General features: G+C 39.4%; 2 protein-coding genes across 2 annotated transcripts; both read right to left on the bottom strand.

Moving 5' to 3' along the window:
* Positions 1-1,581: 1,581 nt before the first annotated feature.
* Positions 1,582-6,126, bottom strand: LOC134582361 (cocaine- and amphetamine-regulated transcript protein-like). The gene is made up of 3 exons (XM_063438937.1): positions 5,926-6,126; positions 4,972-5,052; positions 1,582-2,889 (listed from the first exon to the last, which is right to left on the bottom strand). Exons 1-3 carry the CDS (start codon positions 6,061-6,063, stop codon positions 2,782-2,784), a joined length of 327 nt encoding a protein of 108 aa, XP_063295007.1. The 5' UTR covers positions 6,064-6,126; the 3' UTR covers positions 1,582-2,781.
* A 5,472-nt stretch (positions 6,127-11,598) lies between these two features.
* Positions 11,599-23,040, bottom strand: CREB3L4 (cAMP responsive element binding protein 3 like 4). The gene is made up of 10 exons (XM_063439414.1): positions 22,645-23,040; positions 19,025-19,237; positions 17,778-18,048; positions 16,832-16,971; positions 16,661-16,747; positions 15,400-15,506; positions 14,412-14,480; positions 13,759-13,843; positions 13,567-13,666; positions 11,599-12,575 (listed from the first exon to the last, which is right to left on the bottom strand). Exons 2-10 carry the CDS (start codon positions 19,193-19,195, stop codon positions 12,268-12,270), a joined length of 1,338 nt encoding a protein of 445 aa, XP_063295484.1. The 5' UTR covers positions 19,196-19,237; positions 22,645-23,040; the 3' UTR covers positions 11,599-12,267.
* Between the last annotated feature and the right edge of the window lie 705 nt (positions 23,041-23,745).

Raw genomic sequence — 23,745 nt, 5'->3', positions numbered from 1 at the left:
TGTGACTCACAGAGCCTGCATGAAAAAAGAAATGCCAGTTTTATTTTCATTCATGTGTTAACTTGCTTTAGAAGTTTTTATCTTCTGCTCTGTCATCGAACTAGAAGGCTGTTAAGAGAGCAGGGGATAGAAAATAATACATTGAACAGAATGTGCAAAAGAGGAAGCTTGTCACAGCCTGGTGGAGGTGTGGCGAGGGCTACATAAATAGAAAGAAAAGTGCCTAAATGGCCACAAATTGGGCTGTGAGACTGCAGGGTCATAATTGATACACCAAAGCTGCTTCATTAAACTAAAGTTGTTTTGGTGCCTTTATAGATAGATCCGTGATGTGACTCACCTATACTGAAGCAGAACAATGGGAAGTTATGAAAGCTGGTAACGGTGTGGTTTGAGACAAGAAGGGGTAATTTGTCTTGACTCTTTGTCAGGACAGAAGGATAGTGCAATTGGGGTATGTCTACTAAATAGTGCTAATTGCATTTTTGTATTTGGACATTGGTGTGTTCCTTTAAATATTCAAATACAACTTTAGCTTAATGTAGCAGTTTTGGTGTATAAATTATGCCCCTCCAGCCTCACAACCCAATTTCCAGCCATTTAGGCGCTAAATCACTTTTCTTTCTATTTATGTAGCCATGACTAGCACAGCCAGCATTAAAAAATGGTTTAATTTAAAATCTGATCTTACAGCACAATGTGTTTACTTATACTTAGAATTTCTTATCTCCTCCTCTGTTAAATGACTTTTAACCCCTTAAGGACCAAACTTCTGGAATAAAAGGGAATCATGACATGTCACACATGTCATGTGTCCTTAAGGGGTTAATCACACAGACGGCTTTTAGAGGTCTAGCAGGCTATAAAAAGAGCAGACGATGATACATTCTTAGTTAAACATACTGCAATAAGGGAAGCTTGACAATTTAGACTTTTTCAGGAAATGGCAGAGATTTAATAAAGAAACAGGTTTATTGGTCCTCAGAGTGTCCCTTTAATACATAAATAATTGAAGAATAATTAGTTTGTTAGTTAAATGCATATTAAAAAATTATTATATGAGAGAACTGTAGCTAATTTAATTAAGATTGTAAATGTATGTTTATCCCATCTAATGGAATACTATTGCTTATATATTAGTCATTAAATGCATATGAGGTGTTAATTACACCCTATGTACTAATAACATTTCATTTTGCATTACTTATGCAATGTATGTCAGGTATATATTACTCCTTATATAAGGGCACTGTAAGTAGTTTACAGTTTAAGTGTTTAGTTTTATGACCTTTTATTAAAGTTTGGAGCTAGTTTATGTTGGTTATTAAATGCCCATTAGGTGTTTATTACACCATATATAGGTGTTTCAGGCTTTCAGTGCTAGCAATATTGTCTGCCCCTTGGAACTCTGTTTGTGTTTTAGCAGAAGCCTGGGAGACAGTTATATATCTTTATTAATACCTGATTTACTTCTCAATGCACACATCCAGTCATACACATTCACAGTTGTCTTTAACCAAAAAAGAAGAAACGTAGACAGTTGGAAGTTTTTGTTAAACTACAAACTATATTAGAAAACACAAGTTAAGTCATCTGACATACATAGAATTGTACAAGATACAGAAAGCGAGATGAGATTGTGGGCTTGGCTTCTTCCTAGTCTTACGCTACAAATGTGCAAGGGCATTTCGTGACTCGCATGGTGGAAAAACGCCATTTAGCAATGGAATTTTTTAACAAAGCAAGGTATGGACCACAGGACAGAGAGACAAACGGAGACTTGGGAGGAATATATCAAACACACAATTACTAGATATTTGACACAATTGAGATTTTCCACGCTTTTCTGCAAGTGGTAGAATGCAGATTTTGATTGTGTTCAGCAGGTAATATAAGCCAAAGTATTGTAGTGAGGACATTTTTTAGATTTCACAGTACTCCTTGTTACTTTGTATGCGCGTGTGTGTGCGTTGTGTGTGTATATATATATATCTACAGACTTAACACAGAAACACTGGTTCATTGTCAAAGCTATCACAATAAGCAAATCTAATTATTGTGGAGCTTTCGAGAATCTGATCCGTAGTTCTGTTTAGAAATAGGATGTTCGTAATGGAGCCTGAATTTTTTTTTTACGATCACATTTTCCTTTTACTTTTCTCTGTTGCATATAAAGACAAGAACCTGAAAATAGACCACGGGGTCACCTAATACAAGGTTTTGGGGTGTTCCAATCTCATTGGTGTTCGGAGATATGTTTAATTTGCAGGATGAACAGATAAAATAATAGATACAAAAAATGTTTGGACTTTGAAAACAGGACAAACGAATGAAACCATACAGAAATTGTAAATAACACGGAACAAGGCTGTGAGGGGTTTATTTTACATAGAGCTAGCTGCAAGGAGTGGGACAGGTGTAGGACTAAGTTTTATGACTGCCATGAGTTCACAGAATATGCACTCTGCCTGTGGGGTAAAATTATTGAATGAGGGGGTGATATGTACTCAGACAGCAGTGTACATGGAAGGCATCAGGGTGGTGGTTAAAACAAACCGAACAGTTTAGGTATCATGGGGGAGCATTCACTGAAGCGCATAGAGGACGATACAAACTTCACACAGTGAGGGGCACAGTCTCTGCACTCGTACAGGAGTATACAGTGCCGAGTGAACCATTCAGTTGAGGGATCTTGTACGCAGTGGGTACAGTGTATATGTGGTCGATATGGCATAGTCAGAGGGTAGGTGATGGATGGGTCACAGAGCTGACACTCTGACGCTAGTAACATCGCAGTAAGAATGTGTTGCAAGATGTTCCTCTTAGGCAGTCGCACAGCTTTCCAATCCGTGGTCCATGCTTAATGGCACACCTCTCGCCTACATCACACTACAAATAAACAGAGAGACATTATTCAATAAGTGAAATATACATTACACAGTGGAACCTCAGAACTCGAACAGTCCCTTTCTCGAACAAATTTGAAGTCTAACAAAAATTTAGAGTAAAAATTGTCTCGGTACACGAACGATCCTCAGTACCCCAACAAATCATGCCACAAACATGTTTAATAAGACACACTTTAGACGCATTTTAAATGCCAGAAGAACAGCTCACTATCACCAGGTCTCTTCTACTTTCCACTTACGCCATCCACTCTCACCATTACAGTTAAAGTGAAGTTACATTTCCATTTCATTTACTGTACATTGTGTTTATCAATTTTTCCTATATGATTTTATGCATGTAAGGCATTATTGAACTGTAACATTTGGGTTAAAAATGCTTTAATTTTGGGGGTCTTGCACGGATTTATCAAATTTACATTAATTCTTATGGGAAATGTTTACTCAAGCAAATTGGAACTCGAACAGTCTTCTGGAACGGATTAAGTTTGAGTTCTGAGGTTCCATTGTAGTGAACTGCAACTTAGAGTGCACAGCCCTTCATTTGCTTTGGTCCCTCTTAGTCAGGATAACAGCTCAGTAGCTAAGCAGTCCAGCATTCTGTTATGTGAACTCATCAGGACTCGGTATAAGTCCTTGATAGCTTGAACACAGCTACCACTGCAGGGTTAAATACGTGTATGGATTCCATATTTTAATCTAAAAGACCTGCAGAGGTCTGAGCTAAATCTACTGGGAGCCAGCTGAGTTCTGTAGTCAGTTAAATAGATGTTCAGTGTTAATACTCAGGAAAAATACCGGTTCTATGTTCTCTGTGTGTAGAGAAGCATGGTTCGATGTATAGTTTATGGAAAAATTGACAGTTTAGCACTATGTCTATTTATAGAAACATGGTTCATTATAAAGTTTATGGACATCTGCAAAGTGTAGCATTAAGGCTACATAGAGAACCATGGTTTACTGTAACGTTTTTGGAGTTCTGCAGAGTCTAGCATTATGTGTGTGTAAAGAAGCTGGGTTCATTGATAGATTTATGGATATTTACAGAGTTTGGCATTAAGCTCTATGATCTCCCTAGTTCTGTTAAAGGAATACTATATTGTTAGGAATAGAAAACCGTGTTCCTAACACTGTAGGGCCCTGTGCCACACCAGCACCCCGACTGCAAATAAATGCCACCTTTTCACTTACCTGATTCCAGCGCCGATGTACCTCGCCAACGTCACTGCGATTCTGGAATGTAATGCTCATGACTCTACGCTTTACTCTGGCATTTTTCACCATGCTTTGCATGAGGATGTCCAACATTGTTTCAGAGAGTCAAAATCCATGAAACTCCAGGAGCGCTTGTAGTGACTGTCTGTTAGATGGCCACTAGAGGCAGTCTTAACCCTGCAAGGTAAACATCGCAGTTTCTCTAAATGATTTACATTGTAGGGTTAAGGGGACAGGGACACTGCACCCCGGCCAATTTCAATGAGATGAAGTGGCCTGGGTGCCTCACTTTAATTCTTCTATTCCTTTAACCTCACTCTATATCTGTTTTATTCTCATAGCTCTCAACCCCGTGTCTGTATTGTTTAATGGTCACCCGATTTATTTTGCCCCGTGTAACATTTTCTAGGTTTCCACCTTAGCTCCTTCAAATTTGTGATTTATACTGACTGGTACCTCTCCTTCTCTTAGCTCCTTAGTATTCCTTATTAGGTCTCCCCAGTTCTCTTGGCCTTAGCTGTATTGTTTCTACACTGTGGTCTCTTTTATATTCTCTACATTTTCTCTTGAAGTTCATTCATTCCCTCGGTCTCTTCTGTTCTATAGCCCCACTTCTCCAAGCATTCTTTCTTATTACAGGTACGCCTGCTTTTTGTTGCCTACTGGTTTTTTTTTTTCATTATGTTTTCAAATATTCTTCTTACCTTCGGCTCTTATAATTAAATACCTTTAGTGGAGTTATTTAAATTCTTCCCACTTCTGCCTCACAGTCTTTATGTTCCTCTACACTCCTCAAACTCCCTTAAGGACACCTCCCTATGTTCAGTCATCCTCCATTCCAATTTCTCACCCGTGGCACTTGGCTTGCTTTCTTCTGCAGGCTGATTCCTTTATTCTGATTATATTCAAGCATCTCTTCCAGAGCCACTGCCTAAAATGAGATTAGCAAGAAGGAGACAGTGAGAGACCGAGAGTACAGATACGTCTGTCTAAAAGATTGATTGTAATAGGTCAAAAAAAAGAGGTCGGTGTTTGATAACATGATTGAACAGCAAAGATATATTACACCAGAATAAAAAAAGAGTAGTGTGTGTGTGTGTGTGTACATGTTTAATAATGTCTAAATATCTGCCACCTATGACCTTTATAATATAAAATAATTATTAGTAACCACCCAAGTACCCCTCTGCACAAAATATAAAACTGGAAAAATGACTGCACTTACTGTGAATTCCGTTGGACAAACTGTATTAACTAATTAAATGCAACTATCATTCGATTGGCTTTTCAACCCCTCTGAATCTTTATCTAGAAATTATATGTAGCTATTACAGTGTTGGGGTGATAAACAAAAGACATCTGGTTTGTAGCACCCTTGCCATGCTAGTATTCATGCAATTATTGTTGAAAAGAGCAAATATTAATAGCAGTACAGAAGAAATTAGTGACTGGGCCCTGAAATATTTACAGGGATGTTCGTTAAAGTTTGAATTGTTTGGAATTCAAAGAGAGCGCAAAGTGAACTTCAAATTTTAGACCAGAAACAGCTAGATTAAATACATAGGTAGCGAGGTTAGTTGTCTCAGTTTGGCCAATTTGTATTCCTAAACATTGACACTTCATTAATAACCTCGTTGAAGTAATAGGAAATTTTATAGCAGTGCATTTATTCAAAATGAAAGCTCCGTTCTATTTTTATTTATTTATGACTGGCATTTATAAAGCACAAACATATTCCGCAGCTCTGAATTATAAAAAAAGAATACAGTAAATTACTTTATGTGATAATTGAAGGTCAACTCACCAGGCTGTTGGATGGTTGTAGGCGGTCTTCTTCAGACTGGACCTGTATGGAGTCCTCTCCTTTACTGGCCACGATCAGGGCAGAGATGCAGACAGCCAGTAGCAGGGTAATCGGGGAGTATCTTCTCACCTTGTCCATAGCTGAATCGCAAGTCTGCCTGTGTGACTGTGGGCTGTTTGTTTCTCCAGATACATGTAGTGTACTCCTTATATCCCTGAGGGATTGTCTCTGCCCACTAAAGCCTTCCCACCTCTATCACTCTCCTTGCCAATGCTATCTGCGTCTCTGGACTTGGAGACAATGACTGACATAATGATGACAAACATTTCACCACTGATTGATTCTTCTGTAAGAATATAGATACTGAGAAGCTTAATAAGTAAAATAAAAACACAACGTGGAAATTCTCCCTGAAAAACAACTTAGACTGCTGTGTGTCTGTATAAGAATTATATATATATATATATTATGGTTTTTTTTTTTTTTAAACCATGATAAAAAAACTAATTAATTTGCTGTATATAATTGGTCTGCATACAGAATTTGACGTTCGGTGGGAGATGACTGACTGTGCGGGGAGCGCATAGATCAGTTGACTGGCAGAACCTAGATTTCCACCTACGGTAGGTGCATTTAGCTGTGAATAGGTATATATTGATTTCTGCTGTCTCTGCCACGTGATGGCAAATTACCTAAAGCTGTGTATTTGATATTTTGTGAATTATGCACACTTAGTAAGTGGCCTGCAGGCTGCAGCTGTAAATGGTCGGTTGGTGAATGCTGCTTTTTGTGTCTCCTAATCATCTGTGTCTGATTCATGAATCATCTGTTTCTGTAAATATGTCAGTGGGATGGACTAGGTGGACACATTCTGGTGGATGGCCAACTGCTCGGGAAGGCCTGAAAGTGGGGCAGGCTCCTATGCATGTTGTAGCATGGGGACTAACACAACTTAAGGGTCAGGAAGCTGGAGAGTCTAAGGTATCAAATCCAAATAGGAAAAAACAGTCTTGTGATCAGTGTTAATTTGGAGGGCATGCAACATAAATCCATAATTAATACTGCATGCCAGTTGGCTTGAATCTGGTAGTCCGGTACAAGAGTATGGAGTCACAGGAAAAGCATGGAAACGATCCAGAGGTATAGAATGCTGTGCCTCAATCGCAGGGGCAACTGTTTAACCTTAGGACTGGTTGATGTACGTTCAAGGGATAGATAGGCTTGTCTGTTTCAACCACTGTTACAGACCAAGCAAAATCCCAAAATATTAGTTGATACCAGGCACACCAGTGACACATCGCTGACATTGGGCTCAATATGGCGGCTGTGATAGTCCCACAAACAGGGCCTTCAGTGAGAACCAGGAGCAACTCCACTGAAACAGGTAAGTGCCACCACAATGTCATTCGGCCTTGACAGACTGTGTTTGGATTCTGCTGTCTCTTTCACACGATACTACATTTTGTAAAGCTGTATATAAGCAGCTAGTGAACGCTGCCCTTGATTTTATGTGAACTGCAGCTGTTAATAGGCTGACGGTGAATGATTTGACCTCTGTCACATCATATTAAGTGACCTGCAGTTAAGCTATGGCAGTTTGCAAAGGTGGTCTCTGTCTCATGGTGGTAATTGATACGCTGCTGCAATTTTCCCGTGGTGGTAAGTGCCCTGCTGCTTGTTTAGGCATTTGGTGAATGCTACTGTTTGTGTCACCTGATGGTAAATGACCTGCTGCTTTTTATAGGCAGTTGTTTGTCAGGAATGATAGAGAAACTCAACATGTAAATCTCGGCTGGCCTACAGACTCAGGACTGAGAATATATTGGCATTAGGAGCCTGTGTCATTAGAATGACTCCAGAACTTGTGTGGATTCGACTGCCGGAATGATGCAGTGTTGTGTCATTTTTAGGATAAGAGAAACCCAAAGGTGGAGCACTTTACGTCAATCATAATGCCAGAATGACGCAAGGAGCCAAATCAAGCGTGTTAATGATACTGATAGCTGTAGAAGTGGAGCGTTCTGCGTCAATATAGCATCGAGTGCAAGAACAACTCCAATATGGAGCAGTATCCATGACATCTGTGTCACCCGATGGAAAATTTATAGTCCACTGGTGAATGCTACTCTCTTCAACACCGGATGGTAAGTGAGCTGCCGCTATTTATAGGCAGTTGGTGAATGCTACTGTCTGCGTCACCTGATGGTTAGTGACCTGCCGCTATTTATAGGCAGTTGGTGAATGCTACTGTCTGCGTCACCTGGTGGTAAGTGACCTGTCGTTATTTATAGGCAGTTGGTGAATGCTACTGTCTGTCTCACCTGATAGTAAGTGATCTGCCGCTATTTATAGGTAGTTGGTGAATGCTACTGGCTGTGTCACCTGGTGGTTAGTGACCTGCCGCTATTTATAGGTAGTTGGTGAATGCTACTGGCTGTGTCACCTGGTGGTTAGTGACCTGCCGCTATTTATAGGCAGTTGGTGAATGCTACTGCCTGCGTCACCTGGTGGTAAGTGACCTGCCGCTATTTATAGGCAGTTGGTGAATGCTACTGTCTGTGTCACCTGGTGGTAAGTGACCTGCCGCTATTTATAGGCAGTTGGTGAATGCTACTGTCTGTGTCACCTGGTGGTAAGTGACCTGCCGCTATTTAAAGGCAGTTGGTGAATCCTACTGTCTGCGTCACCTGATGGTAAGTGACCTGCCGCTATTTATAGGCAGTTGGTGAATGCTACTGTCTGTGTCAATTGATGGTAAGTGGCCTGCCGCTATTTATAGGCAGTTGGTGAATGCTACTGTCTGTGTCATTTGATGGTAAGTGGCCTGCCACTTTTTATAGGCAGCTAGTGAATGCTACTGGCTGCGACACCTGGTGGTAAGTGAGCTGCCTCTATTTATAGGTTGTTGGTGAATGCTACTGTCTGCATCACCTGGTGGTAAGTGACCTGCCGCTATTTACCGCTACTGTCTGCGTCACCTGATAGTAAGTGATCTGCCGCTATTTATAGGCAGCTAGTGAATGCTGCTGACTGCGTTACCTGATGGTAAGTGACCTGCCGCTATTTCCAGGCAGTTGGTGAACGCTACTGGCTGCATCACCTGATGGTAAGTGACCCGCAGCTATTTATAGGCAGTTGGTGAATCCTACTGTCTGCGTCACCTGATGGTAAGTGACCTGCCGCTATTTATAGGCAGTTGGTGAATGCTACTGTCTGTGTCAATTGATGGTAAGTGGCCTGCCGCTATTTATAGGCAGTTGGTGAATGCTACTGTCTGTGTCAATTGATGGTAAGTGGCCTGCCACTTTTTATAGGCAGCTAGTGAATGCTACTGGCTGCGACACCTGGTGGTAAGTGAGCTGCCTCTATTTATAGGTTGTTGGTGAATGCTACTGTCTGCGTCACCTGGTGGTAAGTGACCTGCCGCTATTTATAGGCAGTTGGTGACCGCTACTGTCTGCGTCACCTGATAGTAAGTGATCTGCCGCTATTTATAGGCAGCTAGTGAATGCTGCTGACTGCGTTACCTGATGGTAAGTGACCTGCCGCTATTTCCAGGCAGTTGGTGAACGCTACTGGCTGCATCACCTGATGGTAAGTGACCCGCAGCTATTTATAGGCAGTTGGTGATTAATGGTAAGTGAACTGCTGCGTTATGTATTAAACTCTAAGTATTTATCTTTGCCCCAGAACTGTTACATGGATTCCCAAAAATGTCCAATGCAATATGCCGTCTGTGACCGAGGATGTCTTGCTATTCTGTTTATTTTTCACTCTATTGTTGTGTTATAATTTACTATTATTCACCATTCACAGCAAATCTACACCATGCAGTGAAGTCCACTTTATATATGGCATGGGTGTGTTGGCAGCGTATGCAGTGATAGTGCCCACAGGCATATTCAGTTATTGTGCTGTGATTTTAAAAATTAAAATGTAATGTAACTAAACCCCCATTAATTTTTGCCTAGATTAGGTGTTTTTTTCAGCACTTAAATAACTGTTTAGTAGATAAGTGAGTGCGCTGGATTTTCATTTTTACTGTAACTTATTGGCTCCCAGCAGCACCCCATTTAAACATGTTTAGGTGAGTGCAGCCAAACCCTTGCTTTCTCCTATTGTGCTGTGATTGGTCAGTGGTTTGCTTGGTAGTAAAAGTTGAAAGTCCATTTGCCAAGTATGGATGTAAGAATTGAACACACACTGCAGGGTGTGTAAAATCCTGACACTCCTCTCCTTAGTGTATATGGGAACTTTGCTCCAGGAAATAACATGGAAAAAAGCATAATTTATTCATCCATGTTTGTACTAAGAAACTCGTAGAACGCTTGTAAACCAGGTGGAGAGCTGCACTTCTGTATCAGAAACCTCAAATATTGCATGAAACAGCAGCACGGTATAGAAGTATTAACCGCGTGTTAGTTCAGATTTGTGGAACAGTTTACCTGTCTACTTAGGTCTATGGCCAAACTTTAGAACTCTGTGACATGTACAAGAGGCCAGTAGGAAAAATATACAAATCAGTACAGTAACAGTAATATTGGATAGTCTGTATGCTGACTCGTGGTCAAAGGTTATCTCTTGTTCATGAGGATTAATTCTGATGTCTCTGGATCTGTAGTGGGCAGCTATTCCTTAGGATTAGATGTGCATGACAGTGACAATATAATGCTCGCTGAACAGATGTGTGATATTGAAATGGATACATTTCATATAATGGATTCTTTATATAAAAAAAAACATTAAAGGGACACTCCACTGTTTAGTAGATATACCCCAAATGAAAACTTGCATGTCTTTTAATTATGCCGTTTTTCAATGGAGTTAGATCTAAAAACAGCTTGCAAAAAAAATGCAGTTCTCTTGTCTGATGCATTTGCAAGCCCTCCCCTTCTAACCCCGCCCAGACTTTCTGCGGCTGTCCAATCACAGACTTCCCTATGCACATCATTGAGCTGTCTTTGCAAGGTAGGTGCACTGGGCAATTGCTGCCTCTTGAGTTCAGAGCAACTAAGATAACTGATCCAGGAAGTAACAGGACCTATCGTCGGATTGAAAAGCCAGGGGGGGCGTAACCAGTATAAATTATAAAAGTGTCAATTTCTATTAAAATCTGCACGATTTCCAAAATGTTATAAAAAGAGGACACACTCTTCACACACAAAGCTTTTCAGCAAGCTAAAGTGCTTTAGGGGTCTGGAGTGTTCCCTTAAGGACCAAACTCACACATGTCATGTGTCCTTAAGGGGCTAAGGCATAAAATTGTGTGTTTTGACCATCAGCAGTCATTGCTGTATTTTCATTGTAGAATAAATATGTATATAAGTATAACACACTTCATGGTCTCTGGCCAGAAAATCCACTGATGAGGAAAAGTGCTGGTGTTATAGGAATAGTATTAATAATTATGTGAACTAGACTTGAATATAATCATTACTGTTTCTTAAAGAATTGTTTTGGGGCTTTTTAGTGCACCTAACATTGAGTAAATAGTTAATAAGGCGGTATTGACTGTGGGAAAGGCCTCAGTGTTAAATTTCCAGGTGCACACCTCCCTGCCGTGTGTAAATATCTTGCACACTAGCTAAATATAACTCAATAAAGAGGAAAAAAAAAACCAAGGCAAGTTGAAAACTAAATACTTTTTTATTAAAACATTTTATAAATCTGCTTGTTTCAAAGAATATTTAATTTCCCCCACAACAACAAAAATCATCTGTATAAATATTATAAAACATTTCTCTGAATATCAGGGAATAAATGTTAAGGCAAGTAACAGGAAACGGACCGAGGCAGTGCCCTTATCTATGTAAACAGTGTTGTGTACCTTTCCGTAAGTGTGTAATCTACTTATTGTTAGTTTAGTTAAATTACACAACTCTAATGCACATTGATTTGTTAGATAAATTTGTTTGTAAACTACACATCGATAAAGATGCTACTGATTAGCATATATTGTGTACATGTGTGTGTTTTGGCAGTTATCGTGTTACGTGTATATTGTCCCTTCGTGTCTTTATGTGCATGATTGGTATTCTGGTCAAAATGTTATAATCTACCTGTTTTATGTGTATACAGGTGTGTGTCAGTACTCTAGTATGTACTTTATTAGCAGTCTATGTGTTTTTAGGGTGTATGGTGGACACCTGTGACCCAGCAGTTGATTTCACAACCTCCATTTTTTCATCCTTTATGACGTGTCAACACCAGGCAAGCTCTGGAAGCACTAAATTGGGCAGCACTGAAACACCAGCTTTTTTTAAATTTGAAGAGGCAACTTTTAGTTCCAGAAACCTCTGAGTCTTTTATTCTCTCTAGAACGTACTGTATGAATTATGGTTTTCACATCTCATCCCCACGTGCCATCTTTGAGAGATCTTTGCTGTGGGTTCCTTTGTGAAGATCCACTTTAAGTGCCAGAACCTCACCTCTGGACTCTAGAGGGTCCTTCTCCCCTAATGGTTCTCCTTCCAGGGAGCCACCCAGATCATTTCTTTGTGGATCAGGCCCTTCTTTGTCCAAGGTGGACTGAGGAACAAACTGATGGTCTTGCATCTTCTGCTCTGGTTGAAGTTCAGGAGTACTGTCCACAACTGGCTGTTCTGTCACCTCTGAGAATCCCTCCTTGTTCAGAATATTTCTGGAGATTACTGTAAAAACAGTATGGGTATTAGCTATGCAAACCACCCAAAAGTGTAAAAAAAATCTATTATACCCTGCAATATCTAATCCATTGAATGTTCCCATTGATGTCTTCTCAATTAGAACATGCTTTGAATACAGTGATATGCAGTGACCCTTTTTTTCCTGGGGAGAGGATTTAACAGTTGAGTTCTTTGGACCACAAACCCATTCACAGCTAAACAGATTATCATAAAAAGTTGAAGCTTAAATGAATGCTAAACCATTGTGGTTTACAAGCACTATCTACTTTTTCATAATTTTTTTTAGCTCCCACCAAAGTAAAATTAATCACATATGGCCATGTGAAGAATAATCTGCTTTTTAACCCCTTATTAAGGACCAAACTTCTGGAATAAAAGGGAACCATGACATGTCACACATGTCATGTGTCCTTAAGGTGTTAAACAGATTGTGGTTGGTTATGGTGATTTCTTATAAAATTGGTTTAGTCTTACACCTTGTTAGTGAAGGAACCAGGTGCTAATAACGTAACTGTATAAATAAAGGAACACTCCAAGCACCATAACTACTAGAACGCTAGGTTGTTACAACAGCACGGTTTGACTTCTTACCTAGGGGTCCACAAAACACTGCTCCTGCCTCTTCTACTCACTTTTGGAAGCTCCTGCTTATGTGCTTCAATTAGCCAATGAGCTAAGCCCTACACTGTTCTAAAACAGCATGACTACTTACAATGGGGAGGGGGGCACTCTAGTTCTTGGAGTGTTTTTTAAAAGACCAACTTTTAAGGACACTGTAATCTGCTACAAATGGAATGTGTTACTGCTAATGACATTATTTTGCTGGTTTAATTCATCTGTATTAAAAGGCAGAGGAAACATTCTAAACCTGGAATTATGGATTTTAAAAAATGGTGTAATGTCCAGGTATACAGCCAGTCCATGTGATTGCTGTCATTTTGCATTTGATGGTGTTAACCTGAGCTGGTGGTCTTACCTCCCGTTGGTCTGTAAGTGGTGACATCATTCATAGTGGCTCGGGAGTGCAGTGGGCTGTAGCTGGGGAAGATGAGCAGGGCCAAAGAAAAGACCAGGATCTGTAGTGTGACAAGCACATGAGGAATACATATTACTGTAATGCCACTTGGCTCATGCCAAGGCCTCGCCATGGATATCACTGAAGACATACCAGGACACATGTGCCGGTCTGAGCAGCTTTGGTGGATGTTTGTTTGATGAGGGTCTGAAGTTTACGGAGCTGAGTGATCAGGGAGCTGAATGAAAAAAAAAAAATTTAATGCCTTGGTACCACTAGTTTCTTATAGACATAGACCTCTAGTTCTATAGATAAAGTGCCCCTTAACCCTTCAGACACAACCGCTCCACTCCATGAACCTGTACTCCCAATCCTCCCGAGTCACTGCACACAGCACCCTTTCTGCTTCCAGACACAGTACTCTAGCCCCAACTAAAACATTGCAGGCAGCCCCTCTCTACCCTAGTGTCCTACAAACCTGCCCTTATCTTTTACTCAAGCCCTCTCTGCTTCCAAATCTAGTGCCTTTCAGTGTCCCATTTACTAGAGATATAACCTCTGTCTACCCTTTGATCAAGTGCCCTTGCAGCGTAGACACTGCACACCTCCAACTCTTGATCCAGTGCCTCAACCTGCTGCCTGCAACAACTTGTGAAGCCTTCAGCCTATTCGTGGCACCCCAGAGTCCTTATTACCTCCTCAGAGCTGCCTCACCGGACTGTCTCATGTCCTCTCCAGTTATATACCCCTGCCTCACAGCCCAGTCCAGACACCCACAATACAGTCATTGTTAGCCTTCTACTCACATATTGTGCTTTTCCAGTTCCACAACCTTTTTGTGCAGTTCCTGATTCTGCATGGAGCAAGCAGTGACTCTAGAAGTAGAGATGGATCTTGTGAGCGATTTAATACACGGGGAGTTATATACAATATTTATATATATATCATGCAGTGCTAGCTGTGTGTTTAAGGCTCCTAGTAATAAGCAACTTTTGGCACGCCAGATGTTGTGGACATCTCCCCTGATGCTTTACCAGCATTGTAGCTGTTGGAGCATTATGGGAGATGTAGACCACAACATCTGGAGTGCCCAAAGGTTGCCTACCCCTGTATACCGATCCCATGCAGTGTTAGCTATGTGTGGAGACTCTGGATTAATCCAATGTACCGGTACTTACTGTTAATTGTTTTCTGGAGATTATATACTGAACCTGCACACTGCTCGCTGATACTAGAGATTCTAAATTGATCCCATATATTGCAAGCTATAGTTCTTAGACCAGTTTCGCTAAAATGGGAATTGTTGAAAACTTAAAGTGAAATTTCAGTTTTACACAAACACTATGGTCACCAAAACAACTTTAGCTTAATGAAGCAGTTTTGGTGTATAGATCATGTCCTTGCAGTCTCATTGCTCAATTCTCTGGCTTCTGTTTATGTTTATGCAACCTTAGCCACAGCTCCCCTGGCTGTGACTGACACAGCCTGCAGGAAAACAAAATGGGGCATGATCTATACACCAAAACTTCTTCATTAAGCTAAAGTTGTTATGGTGACTATAGTGTCCCTTTAAGCCAAAATTTCTCCAATTTTGCCGTTTTCATTTCAGTAATATTTGGACTAAAATTATGAAGTTCACTTGAAGTTCCTGCCCATTCAAAGCTTGGCGAATACTACTTCATATGTTAAGGGTTACCTTGCTGATAAATCACACCCTACACAGGACACACATGCTGTCTGCTAATTTCTGTACATCGTATATTCAAATCACAGTTTGTGTAAATATTTTCAGACCTGCTTTCCAGTCCGTCAATATATTCTTTCTTCCGTCTTCGGCTGTCCTGGGCTGATTGCTTATTGCGTATCTTTCTCCGTACCTTTTTTAGAATTCGTTCCTCTGCCTGAATGAGACTAAGAGCGTTGAGGGGCACGAAAGAGCATGGCAGAAAAGAGTTTATCAAACAAGGGTAGTATAAATAGGATCTGCAGCAAGTCATCTCAGACCCCACAAAGAGGATTGCCAAGTAAACAGTCTTGCCCAAAGATCATATCATCTCACAAATCTTATTCCTCAGTTAAAAATGAAAAACATAGCTTTACTAAGCACTTGGGGTACAGTGGTTTGCCTTGCATTACCTTTTGTGGTGTCCAAAGTGATTTAGCTGCTTCAGCTACCTATAGTGAAGTCCTTATGTCAAGCCAGCTTGATTTACATTGCTCAAAACATGTTTGTTCTATATATTGAGTTTTCTGTTAAGAGTTAGAGACTCTTAGCCCATCTAATGCTATGACAATGTTAAAGGCATACTCCAGACCCCTAAAGCACTTTAATTTGCTGAGACTGTGTCCTATTTTTGCATTTTACAAAAAGTGGAGCTTTCAATAGAAAGGTACACTATCATAAATTAAACTTGTTACACCCCCCAGGCTGTCAATCAGACCACTGGTCCTGTTACTTACTGGTTGTTAAGCTCAGTGGATTTAAACTCAAGAGGCAGTAAGTGGCCAGAACACCTGCTTCATAAATACTTCTCATTGAGCTGCTTTGGGAAGTCTGTGATTGGTCAACCACAGAAAGACTAGGTGGGGTTAGAAGGGGAGGACTTGCAACGGCTGCAGACAAGAAAACTGCAGCTTTTGAAACCTGTTTTCGATATCACCTGATTGAAAAAAAATGCTTGCCTGTTTTCATTGTATATCTACCAAATAGTGTGTTTAACAGTTTGACTGTAGATGTATCTTCTAGGAAGGGAGTCTAGTTCCTAATTACAGTGACTTATATCGAAAATTGTATACATCTGTAACAGTCTGTAAATCAAATATTTACTAAAGCACTGTGTTTAACCTTACTTGACGTGGAGCCAAATTATGTACTCTGCATTCATTAATTTGGCAACCCGTCCTTAAAATTTAAAATTAGCTCAGTTACTCATTCCTCAACTGTGATTTAATGTATACAAAACATTTTCATTGAATCTTCCCAGTGCCCTGAGGAAAGCAGAGCTCCGAATGAATAAAATCAACCATTTTGCCAACTTCCCATTTTGCACTGTACCTTAGTGAGTGGAAGGTTATTAGGCAAGGCTACCCCTTCTTGTGAAAGAAGCCTTTTCTCCTCTTCAGTCAGGTGCAGCTCTGGGTACTGAGAAGAAGACACCATTAACATTCTGTTATAAACTGACTGAGAACCTCAAGATAATTACGGCTGAAAGAGCATAAGACATACCAGTGAGTCCATGGAGAGCAGGTCTTGTGTGTTGTCTCTAATGGGTAGAACTGTAGACTTGCAAGGTACTGGCATGTGAACAGATGGCAGTTCGTTAACTATACAGCTGTCAGGTATAAGCACTGGAGAGGGCCAGTCCTCTGTAAGCGGAATACAAATTAACCAGGTTGCCATTGTATAGGACCATTTTGAGGCTCAAAGAACTTCTGGCACCATCACCTGTGGTCTGCAACTAAAAGGTTGAGCACTTTCCAGTCTTAGCCGGAAGTTGGGCATCCAATGTGAGTTATTGGCTTGACCCAACATGCAAATTTAGATGTAATCCCAAAATTATGTAAATCCATATCCTAGGTTCAAATGATAATCTATTTATCTATGCAGAATACACACTGTAAATAATCTTTGCTTACTACTAAATACTCAATAGATTTAAAAAGTGAAACCTAGCAGGAGGAACTTGAATTCTGGCAATTATCGAGCACTCTTACACTTGGTCTTTAGTGGGGCCAATCTACCTTAAAAGACTGATTAGTCATCTTTGGGAGACCAATTAGCAGCTTTTAGAGATTTAATAGCTCTTTTATTAGATGGACTAGATCCTTTTAAACACTGGTTAGCTGTTTTTTTTTAAAATGATGCTTTGAAACAGGCTGTATCTGTGATCAGCTTTAAATTAGGGAAAATTGTTTGTAAAAGTCAGTGATCTGGTACATCTATATTTAATATATAGTAAAAAAACACAGTAGTCACTGACGTATGCATGTCTCTGGAAAGAGAATAGTTTTTCAGATTTGGCAGTATTATATTATATAAGGGTAGCAGTTAGTCGGCAAAAAACATCAATTTATTTGCATGCCTGTTAGAAAAAAAGACAAGGGGCAATTCTGCTCAAACCTGTCTCCCCCTTACAATTTTATATATATGTATTGTTGTCACCTGTCCGTACCAAGCTGAATTGAGATTACACTGCTCATCTCGTTATGGCCTCTCCTGTCCTCCAGAGAGCTAACATCATAAATCAGTTCATACACGGGTGTAGGCTGGGGCAGTGGTGTACTTGGCTCCCCCTGAACGGGTGTATCATCGGGTTGTGGATCATCTGAGAACCCACTGTCACTCTCAGGGGATTCAGACATTCCCGTCTCCGTGTTGTAGACCTCATTCGGGTTAATCATCATCTGCAAGTACTCATCAGTATCTTCTCGCTCATCCAGCCCCTGAAAACCAAAATTAGATGGCACTTGATAATAACAGGAAGGTAAAAGGCAATATATTTAAAAGATGGGTGTTCAGAGAATCCACCTTTTAAAAAATCTGAATCTCAATGTTTAAAAAAAAAAAAAACAACAAAAAAGATAAAAAGGAGCTGAAAAGGAATTAGGATCCTAGTTTTAAAGGGGGAACAGTCACTTCCCACAATTTTTAATGCTATGTTTATTATCCACTTTCTTTTCCAAATATGTTTTTGTGAGATCTGAAAAAGTTAAAGTAAGTCTAGAAATGTACACCTCTGTCTTTGAACTGGGTGCCTCAATCTTGGCTCTCTGTTAATCACAGTTATAAATGGTTTTCCTTTTCTGCTAATGAATATAATGGAAGAGAAGAAACAATCAATCGTTCTATTTCTCCTACTCGTTTGCACTGTGTGCCCAGGTAGGACCTGGACTGAACTCAATTTTGGTGTCACTTGCGAAATCTTTAATATAAATTTTAAAATAAACTGGGCATCACATTAAACCAGATTAACATAAATTACAGATGCCTTCAATGTTTTATTCAATAGTATAGTTTCCAAGTGACAGTCCTGCTTTAAGGAAATAGCATATTTACTAACAGAATAATATTGGCAACTGGAGGGAGGCCAATTTAAAGTCAAACTCATTGGTGCAGTAATGAAGATTAGAGAATACAGAGACAGTAATTAGGTCAGATTGTTTCTGCTGTTTGCTATTTCTGAGGAGGAGACCAGTTTCGGTGAAAGATGATGCTTTTTAAGGAGTAGATCGAAGGGCATATTTTTTTTTTCCATGTTACGAGGGAGAAGGAACAGGATTGGAGGAATTAAGGTTGGTAATAAAAGTTGTGTTATTTGTTAAATGACTAAACCTCTCCCCTCACTCCACACCTTCTTTTTAGTTTTGCGAACTTTAATTCCTGTTGTTTTGTTGTCAAGTTTGATGAATTCCAACTTACAGTAGTTCTGCTCGCATGCCAGTCTTCGTATAACTTCTCAACAGAAAAACCGTGAGGCTCAGACAGAGGAAACGTGCCAGAATCCGTTCCTGAAAACCCCTCCGAGTTAAACAAGTCTTCCTGTTGTTCGAATATGGACCCCAGCACTAAGTCTCCTCTGGTCGATTCCATGTTACCAGGATGGAGAGGTCAGAGGTCCCACACTGGACTCCACTGTGAAGATAATGACAGACAATCGGTTTATATCTCCCCTTGGCAAAGTCAGGGTTATCTGTTCCTCATGCCAGGGGTACGCACATTTGTGTCTTTACTTCTTTGTGTCGGAGAGAAAAACCAGAGAGAAAAAAAAGGAGCAATATTTTAGTAACCATATACATTTTTGCAACGTCCTACAGGCAGATTTTATAGATTAAATATACTTTACAATGTGTCTTCTATAGTTTATGAAAAACTTGCATGTGGTAAAGCCTTCATTGGCTGCTTACCCAATACTGCGTATACAGTCATGTTCACAACACACATTCTAAAGCTATGTAACTACTACTATATTTTCAGAAACTTAAATGATATAAGACCGACTACTTACGGTAAAGTAAGTTGTGAATGCCAATGTTTAATATCTGGTGTATTATTGGACAGTGGTTATACACAAATTAAAAGGGGAGAGAGTGGAGAAAATGGAAAAGAGAAAAATCAGCGCTAGGTTGCCACACAAGAAGATAATAGTAAGGCTGCAAACCTTAAAGGGGAGTCCCCTATAATCCCCTAATGGTAAGAAGTGATACAAAACAAAACAAAGAAAGGTTGCGCCTAAAATATACAGTAAAACATATAAGAGTGTTATAATAAATAATATAAAATAGTACAATTTAATATCAAATATAGAATGAAATATAAATGAATGATAGGCAATAGTCCAAAACACTAATCATAAGTCCATAAAGGTAGATGCCATGTATAAAAACAGGGATCCTGAGGCGTAAAATGGAGTGTGTCTTCACAATGGTGTACTTGAAATCCAGTGAAGTAATATGTGGAGAAAAAGACAAAAGGAACTACAATGGCACAGTATATCGATGAATAAAATGGTATATAAAATAAAGTAAAAGTAGTCTTATTCACATTTTTCAGAGCTAAAACCTAGCTCTGATATAGCGAACGTGAAGTGGAATAATCCCCACTCAAGGATATGCGGAGTAATATTGCTTGGCAAGTATCTGGCTCAGATTCGGCCTCCAAGTTAGTATTATTTGACCCAGGGAAGAAAAATAGAGTATATAGTGCTCTCTGTATGATAGTTAAAAGTATAAAAAGAGAATAAATATACTACTCACAGTATACAGAGCAGACTTGTACTGCTCAGTGTAGGCGCTCGGGTGGTATCATCCCCACCTAAGGATTCTTTAGGCTTCTCGTCAGGTGGACAATATATGTATAGTCAGGGTGAAAAAGAAAGAAAATGGCAATAAAATGTTTTATGCAAAAATAATTTCTTTATTTGTGGAGTAATAAAATTAATACTATTTTTACTATTTTCTACTTGAAGAAGACCTGGAGGCGAAACGCGTTTAGATATTAATTTTATTACTCCACAAATAAAGAAATTATTTTTGCATAAAACATTTTATTGCCATTTTCTTTCTTTTTCACCCTGACTATACATATATTGTCCACCTGACGAGAAGCCAAAAGAATCCTTAGGTGGGGATGATACCACCCGAGCGCCTACATTGAGCAGTACAAGTCTGCTCTGTATACTGTGAGTAGTATATTTATTCTCTTTTTATACTTTTAACTATCATACAGAGAGCACTATATACTCTATTTTTCTTCCCTGGGTCGAATAATACTAACTCGGACGCCGAATCTGAGCCAGATACTTGCCAAGCAATATTACTCCGCATATCCTTGAGTGGGGATTATTCCACTTCACGTTCGCTATATCAGAGCTAGGTTTTAGCTCTGAAAAATGTGAGTAAGACTACTTTTACTTTATTTTATTTACCATTTTATTCATCGATATACTGTGCCATTGTAGTTCCTTTTGTCTTTTTCTCCACATATTACTTCACTGGATTTCAAGTACACCATTGTGAAGACACACTCCATTTTACGCCTCAGGATCCCCGTTTTTATACATGGCATCTACCTTTATGGACTTATGATTAGTGTTTTGGACTATTGCCAATCATTCATTTATATTTCATTCTATATTTGATATTAAATTGTACTATTTTATATTATTTATTATAACACTCTTATATGTTTTACTGTATATTTTAGGCGCAACCTTTCTTTGTTTTGTTTTGTATCAGTGGTTATACACACCCCACAATTTATTATCCATTCGGTAAACACAATATAACAGTGGGTGATAACAGATAAGATCCGCTTTCTCCCTGAGTAGTGCATGTTTACCTTTTGCATGCTACAGTATTTCTGTATTTAAAAGATTTAGCAAATTATCTTGATGGCTATCTAAAGGGTCCGTAAAGACATTACTCCAAGTAATTGCTGCACCCACAATGATATGCAATTCCACCCATAATCCATTTGTGGGAACCACTAATGCATAACCAAATCAGTTTATTATTGGAGATGTCTTGCTTAGTCTCTCCATTTACTTCTAAGGTTCCTTGTTGTATAAGTACAACTTATTAAATTAGTAGAGCTCTTTTCACATCACGGTGATCTCAAACAGCAACCCTAAAGTTTTAAATTATTTAAAGCATGAAATATGCCCAAAATAATTTAAAGAATAACTTATTCTTGCACTTGCAAGATCTACTGCATTTTCTAGGGTCACACGGATGGAAAGGACATGAAAAGTGTTGTCTCAATGTATACAGGATTAATGTGCTTGGACCAGGGCAGCATTTTTATGTCCTGCCCATAAATACAATACAGTAATATGCACCCAGGAAATGTGATGGATCTAGTAAATACAATTGTTCTGGTACAGGATACCTGAGATGAGATAGATGTACCTGCTTTAGCTACAGATTTCAATACATAATACTAAGGATTTTATTAAAACCAGCTAAGGGTCTTTACCCATTGAGTGCATTAACAGGCATAGTGCCTTTCTCAGAGCAAGGGTACAGAAATCATTCCTAATCAAAGCAATACTCCAAAATTGGGTTTAGGTCCTGGACATTATTATGAAGACTGGCATTTAAATGGAATTGTGTGCATATTATTAACAACACCATAGCCACCACATATTTATCACAGGAACCTTACAACCCCACACCCCCTGCTACCAACATTTACTGAACTGCTTTTAGGATACAGTGATTGCCAAAATACAAATATAATACCATTTAAGTCTGGTAATACCGAAACAAATATCGGTCGCATGTAACAAGCCACTAAACCATAAATTGGTTTGCAAGATGACTGTCCCAAATAAATGGTTTATTTACACAGATAAATCTTATAGTCCAGTTACAATGCACAGAGGTATCCCCCCCCAATGCCCCCCTCTATGCCCGAGGATCAGTCATTTAACAGTAGGTTTAGTATTTTTTATAAAAGCCACGTTTCCTGAATTTTCCCAATTTTTTTTACCCCTTATTTCCCGAGGATTTAGACTCTGGAATTAAGAGTAGATCACTTACCCCAATGGAGTGAGTTGGTTGACAGAAGCAAACTAACAGCAGGTTATAAGTTCTCCAGGATCTACATCCTGTATGGAAATGCCAAGTACAACCCTCTGTGCTTAAAAGGGAAACCGTGCCTCTTGTTTGGCAAGTTTCACAAGCCCGACCCTCCTACCTGTCTCCTCCTAGTTGCACCTGTTGCACAGGTTGGTTTTTGAGATGGTAATGGCTGTGCGAGGCAGGTGACTGAGATTACAGAGGTGTGTCTGTACAGAGGAATCAGTGTGTGACAGATCAGGCAGAATGAGGGAGAGTTCCTGGGATCGATGCTGTCATTCTGCTGAAACATTAGTAGATACATGGGGTTCTATTGGTTAAATCAGGAATTATGAGGAATCGTCAAGGAAAACATTAAGCTAAAATTGACAAACTGTATAAATAGCGCAGAATTGTAATTTCAGATCAGCTGTTTTGTGACCTAAATCTTACAACTCGCACTCTCACACTGTTTTTTGGTTTACTAAATCCTGTAGATTAGCCGTGTGGGAGACCGGGGGCACCTAATATATACAAATAAATATATATCCATCCATTGTAATAAACACTGTAATATATGTTGTATATCTCCGACCTTGGTAGAAGCGCTGCTGATGTATATAATTTTTTTCTTTCAATCGGTCTGCAAGTTGCCTTGTGCTTGTTTACAGCCAGTGCTTATGTCACAAGGGACAAATTAGACGTTATTAAGCTTTACTGTGTTTTGCTCCTAATCAATTAAGATGCAACGGTGGCAGCTTGTAATCCTATACGAAGATTTGCATTAAAATATATAAAATACGCATTGTATATTTGGCTGCACGTTTGTTGCAAAATTTCCAAGTACATTCCTCTACACGGGACGACATCACCTTTGAATTACCATGATGTACCTGTTCAAACCATTGATGACCTACTGATAGAGCATGTTGACCCACAAGTGAAAGGGGCAATCCATTCATCCTCACATGTTTGTTGCCACGAGCAGGTTAGGTTACAGTTTGTTGTACTATTTTCTTGTGTATAATGACTTAGCTGAAGATAATTGATAACCAACAATTTTGTAGTGTGTGTACTTCCTTT

This window comes from Pelobates fuscus, chromosome 13, assembly GCF_036172605.1.
Source record: "Pelobates fuscus isolate aPelFus1 chromosome 13, aPelFus1.pri, whole genome shotgun sequence".
NCBI lineage: Eukaryota > Metazoa > Chordata > Amphibia > Anura > Pelobatidae > Pelobates > Pelobates fuscus.
Note: the sequence above shows the minus strand (reverse complement) of the source record. Positions and strands in the feature narration are given on the sequence as shown.